Raw genomic sequence first — 15681 nt, 5'->3', positions numbered from 1 at the left:
CTGTGCCCCCAGCCCAGGCCCCAGCACAGGTAGCTGGGAGGGGATGGAAGGCAGGTGGGCCACACCCGCAGGCCACCGGGCAGGTGCATCCACTTGATCTGCCACAGGGATCCCCTCTGCTCCCAAGGCAGCCCCTTCCCCGTGGCCCAGTACAGGGACGCCGGGCAGGATGCCGCTCTCAGAGGTGCCCAGCAGCAGCCCTTTTCCCTTCCTGGCTGGTTCTGTGTTGCTAAGGTAACAGCATCTGAGGGAGAAGGCAGGACCCAGGAACAACCTGCCAAAGCATTTGTGTTAACAGGGAAGCAGGCATCAGGGTGCTGGGTCCAATCCGTTCTGTTTAGGAATGATCTGTGTGCGTGCGTGCGTGAGTGCGTGGAGGGCACCTAGAGCAGGCGGGGGCTTCGGTCTGTCTCTCCCTCCAAGGATCCCCTGGAGATCCCCACTCCACCTTGATCTGCCGCATTCTGAGAGGTGGGGTCAGCGCGCTGCCCTTGCATTCTAGAATATTCTTAAACACCCGAGTTCGAGGCGCACTGGCGCTGACTGGTGCCCCACTTCCCTGGGAGTCTTCCTGGCTAGGAGCCCCCGGGCGCCTTCCCCTCTCACCCTCTCAGGGAAGAAATGCAACTTGGACACTGGGGATGGCGGAAGACCATCTCCCCTCCGACAGCCACACTCCCCCCCCCCCCAGCAGGGAGGAAATGAGACACGGGACAGCAGAGCAGTGGTTCCAAGTTTAATCAAGGGTGCGAGGGTGCTGCACTGATGCTCAGAGAGGACCCCCAGGCAGCTGGGCAGCCTGGGTCCCGAGGGGAGCATCAGCTTTTTGCAATTGAATAGAGGAACATAGCATAACCAGAAACAACTGGGGGCCCTCCTGCCCCCATCCTGGACCTGGGTGGGGGGACAGAGGGGGCAGCTCAGCTGACTAGGCCTTCTCTTTGGGACAGGTCACCCCCACGCCTTCGGTCTGGGAGCCTCCCCACGCAGCCGCCCTTCTGAAGTCGATTCCTAAAGGGGAGAGGAGTCTGGCAGGGACAGCCCCAACTGGGGGCAGAGAGGGAGGCCCCAGGGGTGAAGGGCTCCCCCTGGCCATTTTGGGAACAATAAATACTGTGACGTTAGCAGGGAGGGCCACCTGTTGGCCAGCCGGCAGCAGGGAGCAGCGGGGTCTGTGGGCCCGGCCGCCGTCCAGCCCTGCCCTGCCCCGCAGGCTGGGCCCTGGCCACCCACCCCCTCACTCGGTGCGCAGGATGATGTGGATGCCAGAATCCGTGAACACGGGCCCGCTCATCTCCCCCGTCCGCAGTGCAAAGGAGGCGTCTTCAAAGGGCTTCTGCATCTGACCTGGGGAAGCGTGAGGCATGGGGTGCGGGGGTCAAGACCTGGCCGCGGGGCGGGCTGCGTGGGGCAGGCAGACGGGGCTCCCCTCTGCGCCAGCCTCCTGCTCATCCATCAGGCGGTTTATGGCCCTGTCACGGGGGCGGCAGGGCCATTAAGAAGGCCCCGGGAAGCCGAGGACAGCATGAAGGATGGCAGGCAGAGCTGCTGCTGCGCACTTGGAAGCACACTGCAGTGATAAACTCGCCTCCCAGGGCCCCCCGATCCCAGCCCCCGCCACATCGGCTGCCAGGCCCTTGCTGGCTCTCCCCCACCCCTCTCCCCATCCCGGGCCCCGCCTTGATGCTCTGCAGACCCCAGTACAGAGGGGAAAAGGAGAAAGGGGTGGGGGTCTGACCCACTCTGCCTGCTCCTCCTACTGCCTGAGCCAGACAGGCCTAAACCCACAGCTGCTCTCCTCCCCTCCACCCTTCCACTGTCCCCACGGCTGATGGTGGTATTGGGAGGGGTATTCTAGGGGACAGGCCCTGGGGTGCTCGGGGACCCAGCTGTATTCCCCCAACAGGAGGAGAGTACCTACCTTGCTGGGTCCATGATGGGGACAACTGCACACAGACACGCAGACCAACTCCCCACCCCAGGAGTGAAGGGCACGGGCTCTGCCGCCCAGCTGCCCCCTAGCAGGGCAATGGCTGAAGCTTGAGGGACTGTGCTGCCACCTGGTGGAGCCTCAAGGCCTGTGCAGCAGGGACCACCCCTCCCACCCCCCAACCCCGAGCTCGGGAGACCCACTCCTTGCACACCTCTGCTGAAGGCACCCAGGTCTCCCCTGGCCTTGGCCGAGCTGCAGTCGCTGAACTGTGAGGCCAGAGACTCAAAGTCTTCCTCTCCTGACTTGATCTTCTGGATGTAGCCTGCAGACACACGAAACGGGGACACGCAGGGCGACGGCGTGTCACGGGCAGGCGAGACAGGGTAGGGGGCGGCATGCAACACTGCCCTGCCTTGCAACACATGCACATGTGAACACCGGCCTCACACACATCCATGAACGACCCCCCCCACGTGCGTGTGCAGTCACATGTGTCCAGGAAACCGTGCCTTCCACACGCGAGCACACCCTGGCCCTGCGGTGGCCTCAACAGCCATGCGGGGCTCACACCCCATTCTTCCACTGCTTCCCCCCACAAACAGCTCAAACACGTCTGACCTCTCCCACCCCGCACACACACATTGGGAGAAAAATCCACCCCCGGGCCCAGGCCCTGCTGAAGAGAGACGCTGGGACCCAGGCTCCCCGCCCCCCAAGACCTCCCAGGCAGTGATGCGGAGACTTTCTAGAGACTTTCAGGAGAAAGGGAGGAGGCCAGGGCACCAGGCCAGCTCGGCCACAGGAGCCGGCTAAACCGTCAGCCCCTGGGCCTCAGTTGTCCAGTGTATGCAGAGTGGGACGAAGGGCCAGGCTGCTCACTGGGGCGCTGTGAAGAGACCACGAGGCAGTTTAGGTGGGACACGTGTTATTCACGTGGACCATGGCCCCAGAGGAAGCCGACACAGTCTCCCCCGCTGCCCCTAAAGGATCCAGGCACTGGATTCACCCCCTGTGGGGCGCAAACTGTCCCCACTGGGTGCCGTTCTCCCTGCGGGGAGAGAGGCCGGGGGCAGCACAGAGCACCTGCGTAACTCACGTGTGGGACGCAGAGCGCGCGGGAGGAGTGCGTCTGCACCGTGGGGAAGAGCCCCAGTCGCTCTGGAGTCCAGGCAGGAGCCCCTGCTGCCTTCCTCCCCTAAATGCCTCCCTCCTGCCCCGTCCGGGCGCCCTGGCACACGAGTGAGGGTTCCTGCCAGTCTGGTCCCTGCGCCCCCAGCGCAGCCACTGGGTGGGCCCCTGGGACGTGCAGCCCCAGACCACCAGAATGGTCCCTCACCTCAAGCTGCTCCCACGCGGCTTCCCGGACGTCCACTCTCCTGGGGACACCCCACCCACCCAGCCAGCCCACATGCATGTGAGGATCACGCTGTCGCATCTGCCAGTGGGCTTCTGACACTACCGTGACACTGCCTCACGGACCCCGTCTGGGCCCCACAGGGACACTGCTGATTGATCTCTCTCTCTCGTGCACCGAAGCCCAGACACCCAGCCAGGGCCATCTGCCTGATGCCGGGCCAGGACCACAACCGAAACGGCACAACCACACACGTGTCATCCCATCCTGTGGCACGTCACGGCAGCAGCCAGCATCCTGGAACCAGATATGTCTGGCTGCTTCCACGGCTGTCCCCGCCACCCCTGCCTGCCCCATGTCCCTGTCACACTTGTCATGTCCTGACCATCCCTTTGCCTCTGAACCATTAGTCGCTAATGCCACAGAAGGCCACCGCGACACAGCACAGTGCCCGGCAGAGACCTTGACAAACGCCACTTGCCGTCACAATTCTCCCTTCCGTGAGGGCTGTGCATCCCAGAGAGAGGGTCACCCCTATTTCTGTCTGATCTGCCCACCCCCGGTCTCCCTCGCCTGCACGTCTCAGTCTGGTCTGGTCATTAGCGTGGTACGCTGCCTGCTCAGAAGGGCTCGCCAATGTAACACGAGCCCCACCCGCTGTGGGCCCTGGGGCGGCTGGGTGGTCGCCCTGTGCCAGCTGCGTGCATCAGTGATCCAAGCCGAAGTGGACATCACGACGACGGCCCTCCCGCTCCATTCCCTGGACTTCTGCTTACGGCTCTCGACCGCCCCCGGGCAGCCTCAAGATTCTGCCTCCTCTCCTGTGTAGACCTCAACATGCCGGCCGGAGAGTCCTGAGCACGCAGCGCTCACAGCGTACCTGCCTGCCTCCAGGAAGTGCAGCTGTCCGCGCAGGCCCCGCACCTGCAGAGCCAGGCCCAGCCCCTCAGTCCAGGGTGACCCCCACCCTGCCGCACCCTCTAGCAGAGAGGGCCACGAGTCAACGGGGATCCCCGAGACTAGACGGCCTGGCCAAGCTGCACATACACAGACAGCGGCCTGAAAATCAAACGAAAGCCGAGCTCTGGGCACCCCACCATCGTAACCATTTTTAAGTGTACAGTTCAGGGGCGCCTTGGTGGCTCAGTCAGTTAAGCGTCCGACTTTGGCTCAGGACATGATCTCGTGGTTCATGGGTCCAAGCCCTGCGTCGGGCTCTGTGCTGACAGCTCAGAGCCTGGAGCCTGCTTTGGAGGGAGAGAGAGAGAGAGAGAGAGAGAGAGAGATAGAGAATGTGTCTCTCTCTCTCTCTGCTCCCTCCCTACTAGGGCTCTCTCTCAACAATGAATAAATGTTTAAAAAAATATATTAAAAACAAAACACTCCTTTCCAATCTCCCCTTTCTAGAAGCTGACCTCCAGGAGCCTGGCCCACAAGCCAAGATGCAAGAGAACCCTCAGACCCCCTGCATCCCCTTCATTCAGTACTACCCCATCCCCCATGACGCCCCTCCCAGCCCTGCCCCCGCACCTCTCAGCCTTTGCTTAACGGTCTCGTCCTGCCTCATCCAGGAGCCTTTCCCAAGACCCCCGCTGCGTGAGGAAGCCTCTGTGCATTTAGCAATGTCCTGTCTGTGGCCTGTTAGTCACCTCACACCGAGAGGCCTGGGCCGGGCTGGCCTCGCTCACTGCTGGGTTCCCGGTACCCGGCTCTGTGCACAGAACAGGTGCTCACTAATGCTGAAGGAATTCATGAATAAAGGAGACAGAAAGAGGCCATGGAAGGAGGGGGAGGGATCCCCCTCGGCTTTTCATGCAGAAATGCTGGAACCTTGTGTCCTTTTTTTTGTGCATCTCCGATCCAAAGGCTCAAGGGAGGGTGAAAAGGAAGCACGTAGCGGACCCCCTCCCCGCGCCGGCCTAGCCCAACCGAATCAACACCCCTCACCAAGACAGCACCATCCAAAGGGGTTCCAGTTGAGAGCGAGGCAGACCCAGGGGCAGCCTCTCAAGGACCTCCCAGTCTGGGATGGGGAACCTCCACCTGCTTTAGGGAGGGGAGATCAGGAGCCCCGGAAACTGCGTGCACGACAGTACAGCACCTGTCACTGCTGGCAGATCACAGGCTGGCCGGCTCAGTGCGCCTCTGAGGCTGAGACGGGTAAACTCTGGACCCCAACTGTTGCATCAGACCTGAGCTCTCCCCATCCTGAGCTCTGTGACCCTGGTGGGTGACTGCCTCTTGGGAGCCTTACTTGCCTGGCCTGTAAAATGGGCTCATTACAGCAGCTCCCACCAGGAGGGCTGCCATGAGGGGGTAGTTACTGCTGGAACAGTGGCTGGTGTAGAGCAAGCCCGATAGTTACTACCTGTCAGTCCCTGTGTTAAGGACTGAACTGTGTCCCCCCAAATTCATATGTTGATGCCTCAACAACCACCAATGTGACCGTATTTGGAGATGGGCCTTCCTGCAAGTAATTAAGGTTAAATGAAGTCATAGGGGAGGCCCTGATCCCACAGGATTCGTGCCCTTATAAGAAGAGACACCAGAGAGCTCCATCGCCCTCTCTACACGCGCATGCGCCAAGGAAAGGCCACGTGAGCACGCGGCAAGAAGGCAGCTGTCTCCAAGCCAGGAAGAGTCTTCACCAGAAACTCGATGGTCAGAACCTTCATCTCAGGGGCGCCTGGGAGGCTCAGTCGGTTAAACGTCTGACATCGGCTCAGGTCATGATCTCACGGTTCATGGGTTCGAGCTCTGTGTCGGACTCTGTGCTGACAGCCAGCTCAGAGCCTGGAGCCTGCTTCGAAATCTCCCTCTCTCTCTGCCCTTCCCCCACTCATACTCTGTCTCTCTGTCTCTCAAAAATAAACAAACAAACAAACAAAAACCTTCATCTCAGACTTCCAGTCCCAGAATTGTGGCAAATAAATACCCTGTCTGTGTTATTGTTAGAGCACTCGAGCCAACACACCGTAATTATTTAGGAGAAAGTGAGTGAATAATGGGTTGGGCTCTGACTCTAAAAAGGCTTCGAGACACTAGGAAAGGGGCCTGGACATTAGAAAAAGGTGACAGGATTAGGTCTGCTGTCCCCAAAGACCCAAGGTCCAGAAGAAGGGGCCCACCCCTCACGAATCCATTACCCAGTCCTCCTGACTCTGCCTTCTCAACTCTCTAGAATCTGCTCCCCTCACCCCTCCCTGGCCCATCAAGCCCACCTGCGGGTCCCCCAGGCCATCCGCACAGGCACGTGCAGCCACCCCTGCTAACACTCCCGAGTCACCGACCTTGTGTGAGGACACTAGGCCAAGGGGTGTGAGCGTGTCTGAAGGGACTGCTGCTCACACCAGGGCCTCCCTGGGACCCTCAGGGACAAGGAGCAGGTGGAGAGCTTCTCCGCAGCCTGGCCTCCTTGCACAAGGCCACTGGCAACGACAGGCAGCCGGGCCGCAGATCCCTGCCAGGGCCTGGCCCCAGCCCAGCGGCTGCAGCGAGAAGACTCTGGGAAGAGGTGCCTCAGCAGAAAATGCGGACGCTGGTTCCCACTGAGGGCAGCCTGTCGCCTCGGGGCAATGGCGGAGCACGGATCTAAATGGTACCAATGAGAGTCAAGCCCGAGCCCTGATCTGATCACCCGGACCGAGCCCAGGGCAGAGGGAACATCCGCTTTCATGGAAGAGAAAACCAAGGCCCTGATAGCCAAAGCTTGCCGACACAGCACACGAGAGTCTGGGTACAGAGCGCACTGCGGCCTGGGCCATCTCACTGCGCTCTCCTAATGACCCTGCCCCTCCGGAGAGCCTATCGCAGCCTCATTCCAAGACACACAGGTCAAGGTCACTGGAGGGTCTGCATGCTGAGCCCACCAGGCTCCCGAATCCCTGCCTAGACCTCGGCCCCCAGCCATGCACCCTTCAGTGACTGGGGTTCCATGGAGATGGCAGTGCCAGGCACTGAGCCCAGTGCTCTGCTGGGCAGTCAGCTGCTGGTCCCTGTCCCCATTCTACAGATGACGCAACCAAGGCTCTGAGAATAGAGACACTTGCCCAAGGCCACACAGCTGGCACCAGGCTCCATCTCCACGTGACTCCAGGCCGGGCCACACTGCTTCTGACCTTACCCTACCCCCACCCAACTAATCCATTACCCAGTCCTCCTGACTCTGCCTTCTCAACTCTCCAGAATCTGCTCCCCTCACCCCTCCCTGGCCTATCAGGCCAGGCTGCTCGGAGCTGCGGGTCCCCCAAGCTAACTGTGCAGGTACCTGCATCCAGCCCCTGCTAACACTCCCCAGTCTGCACGGGCAAGGTGAGGCCCCAGGGCCCAGGTACTTCCTGGGAGCAGCTCCCGGATACCCCTTCTCCAAGGCCTAAGCTGACCTCAGCACCTCCAGGGTCCCACCACAGTATCAGCCCACTAGACACACATTCGTCCATCCTGGAGATAGGGAGGCACCCTCACCTGCCCCTCCCACGCAGTCCCCAGGACGCGACAGCCTTCCTTCTGTGCTCACTTGCCCCAGACTCCTGCCATCTCTTGCCAGGACTGTCCCAAGGGTCTCCTTCTCTGGCCCGGCTGCTCTGCAGCCAGATCTCTTAACATCTCTGAACTTGTCTTTTGGCCTGGACCCCCTCCCAGTTGCTCTTCCTTGGGCCCCTCAGGTTTCGTGAGTCCCTCCCTGGACTGCGCCTCTTCCCAAGTCCCCCTGGCCAGTCATGGCACCTTCTACCACTGGATCTCCAAATGCCTATTACCTCTTGCCCACTCTCATGGGTCCAAAAGCTTCAGAACAGGGCCATTAGAGATGGGAGGACCCGAGAAGTGCCCTCGTGATTCTCTGGGCTTTCCCTACCTACTTCCTCCATTTACCCCCGAGGCAGGCAGACCGCCCCCCTCACTGCTGGGCTCTGGGCCCCTGGCCTCCCTGGCCCGCCACACAGCTCTCTCCTGAAAACAAAGTGCCAGAGGCCCACCTACCAGTCACATGGGGCCGTGTGTTTCCTGCCGTCTCCAGAAAGGCCCCAAACTCTTCATCCCATTCAGGGACCCCCTAAACCTGGCTGGGATGCACCCTTGAGGGTCCCTGCCCAGAGTCCTGGCTACAGCCTTGTCCTAGGCCTTTACTTCTGCCATTTCCTCTGCTAGGAATACTTCTCGCTTCCTGCTGCTTCCAGAAACCATGCCGTGAGCTTGGACTGCAGGCCAGGCTGTGTGCTCAGCCGTGGGAATTTGGTAGGAAGAGAGCCAGCCCCTGCCTTCACAGAGTTCAGTCCAGATTCTGTGCATGAACTATGCTCCTCTCTATAATGCTGAGGTATGAGGCTCACAGGGGCCATGTTGGATTGTGCCAGATACCATACAGGGGCTGTGGGTGTACATAAGTAATAACCTACAGGCCAAATACTGGGAGTGCACTTGGCCAAGCCTGTGCTAATAACAACCATCCTAATGACTGCTAGCAACTCGGGAACATTTCCCGGACACCAGGGACTGTTATTCATGCTTCACTGCATGAGGTCAGAGTCCTTACAACTACCCTAGGATCACAATACTAATTTTACAGGTCAAAAGACAGGTTCAGAGATGTTAGGTAACTTGCTCAAGGTCACAGAGCCAGGGCCGGGGCAGAGCCAGACAGGAACTCAGGCTGTCTGGGTCTGGGGTCTGTGGTGGCAGAGCCTGGTGGCAGAGCCTGAATGGATGATAAAACCATACGTGAGATCAGACCAACACCATCCAAGGGAGCTTGCCATGTGGATGGAAATGTTTTATATCTGCGCTACACGTGGCTACTGAACACCTGAAGTGTAGTCAGGTGAGGAACAATTTCTAATATTACTCAGTTTTAGTTATTTTAAGTGAAAACAGCCTTGTGTGGGGAGTGGTGGCCATACCCGGCCACTCTATGCCAGGGTTTACAACTTCTGGCCCCTAGTGGGCTAAATTCTGTTTTTGTAAATAAAGTTTTATTGGCACACACACACCCATTTGTTTACCTATTATCTCAAGCTGCTATCAGTTACAAAGCTGAATGGCCTGCAAAACCTAAACTATTTACCACCTGGCCTTTTAAGAGAAAAGTCTGTCTGCTCACTGCTGCTTCGACTATGGAGGAAACACAGAACAGAGACAGGAACAGCCTCGTCTCTCAGGGCAGAATTAATTAATCAAGTCTGCTAGCAAGTTCTATGCTGCTACCTTTGTAGCCTCCCTCCTGACCTACCCACGTAGTGCCCCAGAACACTGCCTGATGACATTACCATCAACAACCGCTCCCACTGGTCAAGGGCCCACTGTGCACCAAACACTCTCACCTCACTGAATCCTCACAATGGGACAACAGTGCCCGTTTTACAGAAGTGAAAACTGAGTCCCAAAGGAGGTTACGCAAGTCCCCCAAGGTCACAGAGCTTCTGGGCATAGCTACCGTCGGAACCCTCAAATGCCAGAAAGAAAAGAAAGAAAAGAAAAGAAAGAAAAGAAAAGAAAAGAAAAGAAAGAAAAGAAAAGAAAAGAAAAGAAAAGAAAAGAAAAGAAAAGAAAAGAAAAGAAAAGAATAGAAAAGAAAAGAAAAGAAGAGAGAAAGGAAAGGAAAGGAAAGGGAAGGGAAGGGAAGGGAAGGGAAGGGAAGGGAAGGGAAGGGAAGGGAAGGGAAGGGAAGGGAAGGGAAGGGAAGGGAAGGGAAGGAAAGGGAAAGGAAAGGAAGAAGGAGAGACAGCTGTGTGGGCGAGGCTCATGTCACGTACAGGCACTTCTGGGTCAGCCAACGCTGACAGCTGAGTTAGCTGGGGTGGAGGGTCTAGTGTGATTTCCACAAGGCTAGCAATGGCTCTCACGGAGAAGAGACCCCACCATAACCTGTTTCCAGCCCTGCTCACCATTAATTAGCTCCAGGGCCTCCTCCTTGGTCCTGGTGATCTTCTCCTGCCGCCAGGACGAGGGCCGCCGCGACTGGCTGTGCTTTACGAGCAGGTGTGAGCATCGGACCCTGGTGGGCTCGCCCTGTCCATTCTTGCCGCCACTGCTGCTGTTGCCACTCGGCCGCTCCCACTGGCTGGCGTTAGTGATGTGATTGAAGTAGTATACCCGGCCTGCGGGGAGGGGGGAGGGGGGCAAGAATTCAGCTGGGACCTGCTCGTAGGACACCACCCTGAGGCCAAGATAAGGGACTGGCCCATGGGATACCTTCATTCAGCAAATCCACTGTGTCCACCACCACGTGCCACAGGCCCTTAGGGAGCTAACATTCTAGGTGGGGGCAGAGAGGCACCAGACAAGCAAATAAGACAACATAACAACTTTAGTTATTGACAACGTCAAGGAGGAAAATACCCCAGGGCGACAGAAGAGAGGAAGCCAGGGGGACCGGGAGTGGGCTGGAGCATGTAATCGGCAGCCGGACTGCCTGTTCAGATTGGCTCTGTCATTCACTGTATGAGCTCCCCTCCGGGGGCCTCCACGCTCTCACGCCAGTACCTGCCTGTCGGGTTGTTTGAAGGACTGACTGAGTTCATATCTGTGACCCAGTTAGTGCCCGGTACGCCTCAAGAGTGGGGTAGCTATGATCTCCATTTTACAGATGACAAAAACGAGGCCTCCCTTTCCCCATCTTTGGGAACGCTTCCTGAGTGTAGGCTGTGCTCCAGGCACACCGGGTTGGAGGCAGGAGTTACACAAAAGCTCTCCTCTGAATCTGTACCCGGTGCACAGAGCTGCACAACTAGGGACCAGCACTGCTGGGGCCAGACATTGCCCAGGGCCCGAGGAGCATGAAGGAGTGAAGGCTGCAAACAAGACTGGAGCAGGACCCAGAAGAGCCCAGGCTCCATTCCAGGGGCTGACACTGTGCCTGGGCTGCACAGACCACTTGCACCCAGCACCATGAAGAGCTGAATGTCACCCTTGAGGAAGACCATCAGGCAGGGAGGGGGCAGGCAGAAAAGACGAGAGAGAGGGCCCAGAACTGGGCAGGGCATCAGAATTATCATGCAGGCTGCAGCCACAGAGCAGGGCTGGAGCAGGCTGAGGGAGAGCTGGGCCGCTGGCTGATTCTAAAACCTTGCCGACGGCCTCTATCCCCCCAGACCTTGGTTTTCTCATCTGAAAAGAGGGGGTGAAGAGAGTGAATAAGGACACATGGGGTTAATGTGGAAAACATGTGAAGGAGTCACCAGAGTGCTGGCATGCAATTAACAGAAATAACTGTGGCTGCAATTCTTATGGGTTACTGAGGTAGTGCAGTGAGATGCGGGGCCTGATCCTCAGTAGTGTGCAGGGGGCTCTGCAGTCAGGCTGACTGGGTTCTCATCCAGTCCCCGCCCCCTGGAACGAATGACCTTGGGTGAATTAACTTTTCTGACCTCAGTTTCCTCACCTGCAAAATGGGGGTAATAACTACCTACCTCCTAGAGTTGTGGTTATTCAGAGAGCGAGAGAGACAACACACTTAAAACACCTGGCCCAAGGTTGGACGGTGAGATGAACGTGCCCTGTTATTGATATGATTGTGGGTAAGCCTGAAATCGGGCTCCCAGCACAGGGACCATCCGAGGCAGAACACCACCGGGCGGATATCGCAGACTCAGCATTAGGTGGGGATGGCAAGCGGGTTAGCAGAAGTAGGTTGTGCACGCAAGGCTGGGCACCATCCTGGGGCCACGCCCTGAGCATAGGGTTGGGGGTGTCCTTCCCCAGGGATGTCCCTCGGGCCCAGCGGGGTGCACAGACGTTCCCCGGGGACGTCAGGTGCATTAGGCCGAAAGGTGTCAGCCAGATCGGCGGGGCCAGGGCCATCGCCCAGGGGAGTGCTGCGGGATCACCGGCCCTTTACCCTCCCGGCAGCGAGCAGGGTCTCTCCGACCCCGCCCCTTGCCTCAGTTTCCTCCGGCATCCGCGCTCCAGAGGTTCGCAGCCCCCACGGGGCGGGCCCGGGCCGTTACCCTGGGAAGACGCCGAGAAGCCAAGACCCCACGGGAATCGGGCGGCGGCGCTGCGCCCGAGGGGCGAGCTCGAGCCCCGCTTCCGCGGGCCCGCGCGGCCCCGCCCCAGCCCCGACCCCCGCGGCACCTGAGCTGCGGCTCATGCGCTTCTCCCAGCCGGGCGGCAGCTTCTCCTCGTCCGCCATCTTCCCTCCTGCCGCAGCGCCCGCTCCGCCTCCGCCGCACCGCCTATGCCGCCCGCGCCCACCCACCGCCGCCGCCGATTGGCTCGGTGCGCCTCGCACAGGGGGCTGGCGACGATGCTCATTGGGCATCCTAACAGACCGGAGAGGCTTTCTGGCTTCCTATTGGGTAGCACCGAGACTGGGCGGGCCCTCCCCTTATTTTACCTGGGTCCCGCCTCCGTACGGCCTCACCCCGGTCCCGCCCTCTTCCTCACTCGGCCGCTAACTGGTAGAGAAGGGAAAGGAGCCCGTCCTTCTCAACGCCCTTTGGTGAGCTTCAAAGAAGTCCCGACCCCATCCTTTGCGTCCTTCGCCGCAGGCCCCATCCGATTGGCTTCTGCGGCAGTAATTCCCACCTTCCTAAACCGTTCCCTCAACCCCCCCCCATGCGGAAGTGCCTGGGTGGTTTGGGAGAGACGGCGGCCCACGAGGTACTTGGAAGAGGCGGTGCTGCCTTAGCTGTTGCCATAGCAACGAAGTTGCCTTGGTAATGAGCCGCGAAGAACCCAGAAGCCTAAATTTGGCTCCTCCATCCTCCCTCTTCCCACCTGTTTTCTCCAGATGTCCAAGGCGATCTTCCCACATCTTTTTTTTTTTTTTTTTTTTGCAAGGCTAACCCTGTCCTACGCCACTGACCCAAACTTCTACTTCCTTTGGAACCTACTTTACTTATTTATTCCCTTTCAGTCTGGCTCTTGCCTCTGTCCTGGGTGACTGGTCGGTGTTGGCATTGCCACTTAGCTGGGGACCCAGGAGGACCCGCCGGTAGGATGGTGAGCTCGGTTTGAATTGATATAGAGTTGAGTGTGCGGCACGTGTGGGCCACTGAGGAGGTGCCTGGGGACGGGCTGGAGATAGATACGAGAGGCAAAGACACCAACAGAGAAGAGTTCAGTGATAGTTCATCTATAACTAGACCCCATGTGCCCGTTAAAAAGAATGAGGGCAGCGATATGAAATACAGGGAAATATGCCTACAGGAAATCTGAGACAGGATGTAGTAGGTTAAGCTCATTCAGAAGCCAGATTGCTTTGGTTCAAAGCCGAGGTCTCCATTTGCTAGGACCTTGAACAAATTACTTCATCTCTGTGCTTCAGCTTCACTATCTGCAAGTGAAGATAGGAGATAATATATATCACGGGTGCCTGGGTGGTTCAGTCAGTTAAGCACCCAACTCGATTTTGGCTCAGGTCCTGATCTCATGGTTCATGGTATCGAGCCCCACGTCTGGCTCTACAATGAGCATGGAGCCTACTTAAAAATCTGTCTCTCTCTTTCTCTCTCCCTCTCTCTCCCCGCCCCCCTTCCCTCTGTCTCTCTCCCCCACTTACATGTGCTCTCTCTCTCAAAAAAAAAAAAAAAAAAGATAATTTTAGGGGCGCCTGGGTGGCTCCGTCGGTGTCAGTTAAGCGTCCGACTTCGGCTCAGGTCATGATCTCACCGTCGTGGGTTCGAGCCCTGCATCGGGCTCTGTGCTGACAGCTAGCTCAGAGGCTGGAGCCTGCTTCAGATTCTGTGTCTCCCTCTCTCTCTGACCCTCCCCTGCTCACGCTGTCTCTCTCTCTCTCTCAGAAATAAATAAAACATTAAAAAAAATTTTTTTAAAGGGATCATTTTCAACTTAGTGTAGAGTTGCAAAAATAGTGTAGATTTTTCATATACTTTTTACCCAGCCATCTTTTATATTAACCTCTTACGTAATAATAGAACAGAGGTGGGGTGCCTGGCTGGCTTAGTCGATGGAGCATGTGACTCTTGCTCTTGGGATCATGAATTCAAACCCACATTGTATTTAGATTCGCTTAAAAATAAAATCTTAAAAAAAGTAAGTAATGAAGCAGAGATCACCAGTGGTGATTTTGACCCCCAGGGGACATTTGACAAGGTCTTAAGACATATTTGGTTGTCACAAATGGTAGGGAGGGGGATGCTACTGGTATTTCATAGGTAGAAGCCAAGGATGTTGCTTAACATCCTACAATGCACAGCACTCTTAACAAAGAATCATCCAGGGGCGCCTGGGTGGCTTAGTCAGTTAAGCGTCTGACTTTCGCTTAGGTCATGATCTCGCGGTTCGTGGGTTCGAGCCCCGCGTCGGGCTCTGTGCTGACTGCCAGCTCAGAGGCTGGAGCCTGTTTCAGTCTGTGACTCCCTCTCTCTCTGACCCTCCCCTGCTCACGCTGTCTCTCTCTCTCCTAGAAATAAATAAAACATTAAAAAAAAAAGTGTTTAAAAAAAGAATTATCCAGCCCCCATGTCAACAGTGCCAAAGCTGAGAAACCCTGCCTTAGAAGAATGATCAGACATTTGTAAATACAATTGGAAATCAACATTAGTACAATACCATTAAACTAGACTCTAGAAAAGAATTTCCCCAGTTTTCCCAGGATCCACATTGTCTTGTCTCCTTAGTTTCCTCCAGTACATAACATTTTTTAGGTCTTTTTTTGTCTTTCATGACCTTTGATACTTTCAAAAAGCAGAATGTCCCTGATTTGTCATGATAGGTTTTGTCTGATATTTTCTCAGGATCCGATTGAGGCTCTGTGTTATTGGGAAGGATATCCAGAGACAATGTGCCCTTCTCAGTGTATCATATCAGGTGGTCAGTGATGTTGCAATGTATTACGAGTTGCATTAAGGCATCTTTTGCTGTATAACAAATTATCCCATTCAATGGGATTATCCCTATCAATATTTCTTGTGTTTAGTGGATTAACACTTATTATTTCACAGTTTCTATGGGTCGGGAATCCAGGCAGTTTGGCTGGTGTCAGCAGAAATGGCTGTGGTCTCATCTGGAGGCTTGACCAGGGCAGGATCTACTTCCAAGCTCCTTCATGTGATTGCTTGCAGGATTTAGTTACTAAGAGGATGGTGGACTGAGGAAGAGTTCCTCACTAGCTGTTGGCTGAAGGCCTCTCCATAAGGCAGCTGGCTTTCATCAATGAGCAAGTGAGAGAGCAAGAAAGCAGGCAAGACAGAAGCCATAGTCTCTTTGCAACTTAATCTCAGAAGTGATATCCCATCACTTTTCCCCTGTTCTATTGGTCGAAAACTAGGTCTGGTCTATGCTCAAGAGGAAAGGATTACACAAAAATGTGAATACCAGGACAGGAGGGCCATTAGGGACCATCTGAGAATCTGCCTACCACACTTGTGATATTACTAACTTTGATTGCTTGGTTAAGCAGTATCTAAACTTACTATTTTCTTCTTTGTAATGA

At 56.6% G+C, this 15681-nt stretch overlaps 1 protein-coding gene across 1 annotated transcript; it reads right to left on the bottom strand.

Annotated features, from left to right (window-relative positions):
• Positions 1-722: 722 nt before the first annotated feature.
• On the bottom strand, positions 723-12453 carry PIN1 (peptidylprolyl cis/trans isomerase, NIMA-interacting 1). Its single transcript, XM_039251049.1, has 4 exons — positions 12357-12453; positions 10169-10381; positions 2145-2255; positions 723-1347 (listed from the first exon to the last, which is right to left on the bottom strand). Exons 1-4 carry the CDS (start codon positions 12412-12414, stop codon positions 1238-1240), a joined length of 492 nt encoding a protein of 163 aa, XP_039106980.1. The 5' UTR covers positions 12415-12453; the 3' UTR covers positions 723-1237.
• Between the last annotated feature and the right edge of the window lie 3228 nt (positions 12454-15681).

Source organism: Hyaena hyaena, unplaced genomic scaffold (assembly GCF_003009895.1).
Source record: "Hyaena hyaena isolate Hyena2069 unplaced genomic scaffold, ASM300989v1 scaffold_392, whole genome shotgun sequence".
In the NCBI taxonomy this organism is placed as follows: domain Eukaryota; kingdom Metazoa; phylum Chordata; class Mammalia; order Carnivora; family Hyaenidae; genus Hyaena; species Hyaena hyaena.
The sequence above is the reverse complement of the archived record's forward strand: the minus strand, read 5'-3'. Positions and strand labels throughout refer to the sequence as shown.

Excerpts from the sequence above, each read along its gene's own strand:
- PIN1 (XM_039251049.1), bottom strand. The coding sequence starts at position 12,414 with ATGGCGGACGAGGAGAAGCTGCCGCCCGGCTGGGAGAAGCGCATGAGC. Across the intron at positions 10,382-12,356 it reads GCGCATGAGCCGCAGCTCAG|GCCGGGTATACTACTTCAAT; the intron begins GTGCCGCGGGGG and ends CCCTCCCCGCAG. Across the intron at positions 2,256-10,168 it reads GGCCCTGGAGCTAATTAATG|GCTACATCCAGAAGATCAAG; the intron begins GTGAGCAGGGCT and ends GTGTGTCTGCAG.